General features: G+C 33.1%; 1 protein-coding gene across 1 annotated transcript in view; it reads left to right on the top strand.

The window, feature by feature from the left end:
- The window catches only part of SLC35F5 (solute carrier family 35, member F5), an 18,631-nt gene extending 14,834 nt beyond the window's left edge, over nucleotides 1-3,797 (top strand). The window contains exons 12-14 of the mRNA XM_010085612.1: nucleotides 1,454-1,608; nucleotides 2,090-2,177; nucleotides 3,124-3,797. Of these exons, the coding sequence (XP_010083914.1) occupies nucleotides 1,454-1,608; nucleotides 2,090-2,171 (237 nt within the window). The 3' untranslated portion in view covers nucleotides 2,172-2,177; nucleotides 3,124-3,797. The remainder of the gene's footprint in view (nucleotides 1-1,453; nucleotides 1,609-2,089; nucleotides 2,178-3,123) is intronic.
- Nucleotides 3,798-4,109: the final 312 nt, after the last annotated feature.

The raw sequence follows: 4,109 nt of genomic DNA on the forward strand, positions 1-4,109 counted from the left end.
CAGCAGGAGGTCACGGGTGGCCATTAAGACTTGTCTTTGACAAGAGAGTAAATTTCCTGCTGTATCTTCTCTTCCTGTTGGAGGTAAATCCTTTGTCTCTTACTTTTTTTTTTTTTTTTTGAAAAGTAATTGCTAGTATTAGAAGCGCAATTGAGTGACCCTAATTAAATGCGAACTCCTGTAGACTTTGAGGTTGGTTGTACGAGTGTATTTGTGCAAGTGTGTCTCTGTCATACAAACATCAAAATATCCTAAGGCAAGCCCCATGCTCACTGAAGTCTCATAGGCTAATAGAAATTTAAGATTACAATTTCAAGCTTTCCAGTTAGAGCTTCTGACCAGCTTTGTCTTTACACCACATTGCAGTTTTCTTAAAAGGAACCTATGTAAGAATGCCACTGCAATGGCTAATACTGTAAAGATTGAATGATGAATATATACAGTCTTCATATGACTGTCAAACGGTATGGTAATTATACAATATGCATAATTATTAACTTTCTAGGTCTTTATTATTCTGTAATAATCTGACATAAATCTGAATCTTAAGAAATGACAACCATATTTTAAAATATTCCTTTTGGTAACTTATGTGTTTATGAATTTCCATTAGGAATCAGTAAGGATAACATAAAGTTCTAACAACTGCAATTTATTGTATTTTTTGAGAGTGAACATCAGTGCTAGGTATCAAAACTGCACCTTTTTTCTCCAGTCTGCAACTTTGGTAATGTTCCCCACAAGAGGGAGCCGTGCTCACGGTTCATTGCTCTGTTAGCCTTGAAGGCGCTTCAGAGATGTTCTTGTTCTTACACCCTTGATTTCTCTAACCTTCTATAATTTTAAGTTTTAAACAGTCTCATATAAACACTTCCAAGTGCTGTAGTAGATAGACACAAGTAGTAGTGTAGATACAAGTAGAATTTAGTTGAATTTGGGCAAATAATGTGCCCTGCCTTTTTTTAAGTTAAAAATAAAATTGTTGTAACTTTCCAGTAGTATAGTCTTTCTGTGTGCATTGATTTCGGCAGTTACCATTGAGTGACAGTATATTCATAGTGAATAAACAGGTGCACAGATCTTTCAGGTGAGATTTGTTATTCAGATTTTTGGAACTGTCTAGGAGACTTTGTCATTGGTATGAGTCAGACAGATAAAATCTAAAAATGAGACTATTTGGAAATAGCAGCCTTCATCCACCCCACAGCATAAACAGTAAGTTCCACTGTAAAGAATGAATCAATGAAGAAAGGTTATTAATTTATTAGAAGTAGTAGTGGCTATAGAAATTGTACCAAAGAACTTACAAAAATATTTGTAATATTTCACCCACTTTAAAAGAACTGAAACTTAATCTCAAACTTACAATAGTAGTTATTTCAAATCGAGAGTATGCCAATTTTTATTTTTTTTTTAAACTGTTGAGTGAATTATGTTTCTGTTTTAATTCCAGGTGCAGTTTTCCTGGTTGTTTTTTGCAGGGGCAGTCCCTGTGTTTTTTAGTTTTTTCATTGCAACTCTCTTATGTCACTATAACAACTGGGATCCAGTGATGGTGGGAATCAGAAGAATTTTTGCCTTTATTTGTAGAAAACATCGAATTCAGAGGTAGGGCAGTCACAGAGTATAATCTTATCTCTTCTTTAACTTTTCCAATATCTTATACTCTTTTGTAAGCCACGGTACTCATAGTGTATTTATTTTAATCTAATTTTATATTCAGGTGTGTTCAGGTGTACTAATTTCTTAATAGTAGTAGTTGCCAATCCATTTATTAACCTAGGTAATGCTCAGAAAATTGAAAGATGTGAAGTCTGTTTACCTTTTAAAAGAAGTTTCCTAGTGGCTATCACAGATTTCTTTTTTTTTCCCCCTTAATGCCTCTATGATAGTTGCTGTACCCAGAACAAGCAGTGAAAATTGCGTGAACTTGGGTATACTTTACGAAGTTAAGGTATCTTTGTGTGTTCTCAATGGCTGCAGTTCAAAACACTAGCAAACTTATGTTGCCTTTTTTTTACATTGGCTTTGTAATAACCAATTTAATATTTCTCTATCACTTTAAATAAATAAATTTGTTTATTTTAAGAATGCCGGAAGAAAGTGAGCAGTGTGAAAGTCTCATTCCTATGCATAGTGTTTTACAAGATGGAGACAGTTGCAGTTCATAGAAAAAGGTATGCTTAATCAACTTCAATACAGAGGAAAGTGAGGATTGGTTTTCATTATGGCATTTGTGTTATATAAGAACACATTTTTACAGAGCATACAGTTCATCTTGTTCTGTATTGATGGATAGAGTTTTGAAGGGTATCTTCAAAATCATTAATATTCATTACCAAGCATTATTCTCACCTTGATACAGTTCTTGGTCAATGGTTTTGAAATGTAAAGTACTTTTTTTACTTAAGAGTATTACAATGTTCATCAAAAATTGGACATGAGTCAATAAACCAGAAGAGGCATACAACTTCTTGGTATGGATGATGTGTGTGGAAGAGATCTGAAGTAATTATTTCACTCTTTAATGCTGTTGAGGTCTCAGTTTGGGCTACTGCAGTTCATGAAAAACATGGACTGTTTAAGGAATTTTAGAGGATGTGTCCAGACTTTATCATTATGGGTCTAGATAATGGGAAGGAGTCCTTGTGTTTGTGGTTGACAAGAATTAAGTTGTTAAATTGCATTAAATATTAGGGAAGGTATTTCTCACAATAAGGATAGAGAAACTAGAGTAGAAAGCTAGGGAGCTCGCAAAGTATCCCTCTGTAAGGGTAGGTTACGCAAACCACTAACAGGAGCATTACATGGTTTGTTGATACTGTATTGGAGTATAAAGACAGTCATAGTTTAGGACTCTTAGCCCTATACTTCAGGGCATTAGTTTTCAAATAAGGCATGCAGAATTATATGATAAGAAGTGTTATTTTTGTTTTCTGATGTTGCTCAAATCTAATAATGAAATTAAAAATATTCTAACCAAAACAGTAATTGTGATGTCTTAAGCTTAAAACACACAAGTTATTTTCTTTAATAATAAGATGGAAACAAATACATTTGGCTATTCCTTTTTTTGTAATCTTTAATTATGTAGCCCTGATATTGTTTTTTCTTTCTTCTTAGTTTAAAAATGGAATGATGCCCAGCGAAGAGACAATCTTCTGGAAAAGTCCCTAAGGAATCATGTTTCAGTGCCTATTATGAATTTGTAGTAAAAATAAGAAGTTTCAGTTGTTTTGAAACTCCAAACTTTCCTCTTTCTTGCTTTCATCTGGTTTTATAAATGAACAAATTTACTACATGCCTGTCACCATAGAAAGTCTTAGTCCATCTGAGCAACCAACCTGCCTTATAACACTGAGCTGGTGAAGTTACTTGACAAAATCAAGAAAGCAAATGCTGTTAAGTGATTTCTTTCTTCTTTTAACTCACAATTTTGTTAAATGCTGGACAATATTATTTTTAAGAAATACTTTCAAATGAGTTATGTAAATAAGTTTGCAGGTCATCAAGTCCTACAGGCTTTCAGATGAAAAGCTAAATAGATAAGTTACCTGTAGTAGGTACAAATTAACTTTTTTATGTTGTATAAACTACTTGCATATTAATAGAAGAAAATAGAAAAATAATTTATTAAGTGCATTCTTGTAATTATTGAGGCAGGATCTTTCTACGATCCTGGAACACTACATATATATTGTCTTATGCCATTTTGAGAAGGCTTGTACTGGCAGTGGGTGCCGATGTTTAAAAATCTTTTGTTACCTAACAATCTGGAATGTTTAAAATTTTAGGGAATGGTAAAATATTTCTAATTACAGTACATTTGGGTACACACTCTCAAAATCAAGTCAAAGTTGTTTTAAACAGACTGATTCTGTAACCCGTTCTTATTCCCAATTATCTCACATGGAAAACTAAATTTGAAAATTTTCACATGTATAACTGCATATTGACTTATGAATGATATCAAATTAATTGCGGAAGTTTTCAGTCAATGGGCTGGCACTACAGTAATCCGCTGGACAATCTGAAAGGTGTTAGCATTGATTTTATTTTTCCAGTTGCATTAATAAATTTGTTCTAAAATCGATCATTTTCCTTATAAC

Source organism: Pterocles gutturalis, unplaced genomic scaffold (assembly GCF_000699245.1).
Source record: "Pterocles gutturalis isolate BGI_N339 unplaced genomic scaffold, ASM69924v1 scaffold15170, whole genome shotgun sequence".
Taxonomy (NCBI): Eukaryota; Metazoa; Chordata; class Aves; order Pterocliformes; family Pteroclidae; genus Pterocles; species Pterocles gutturalis.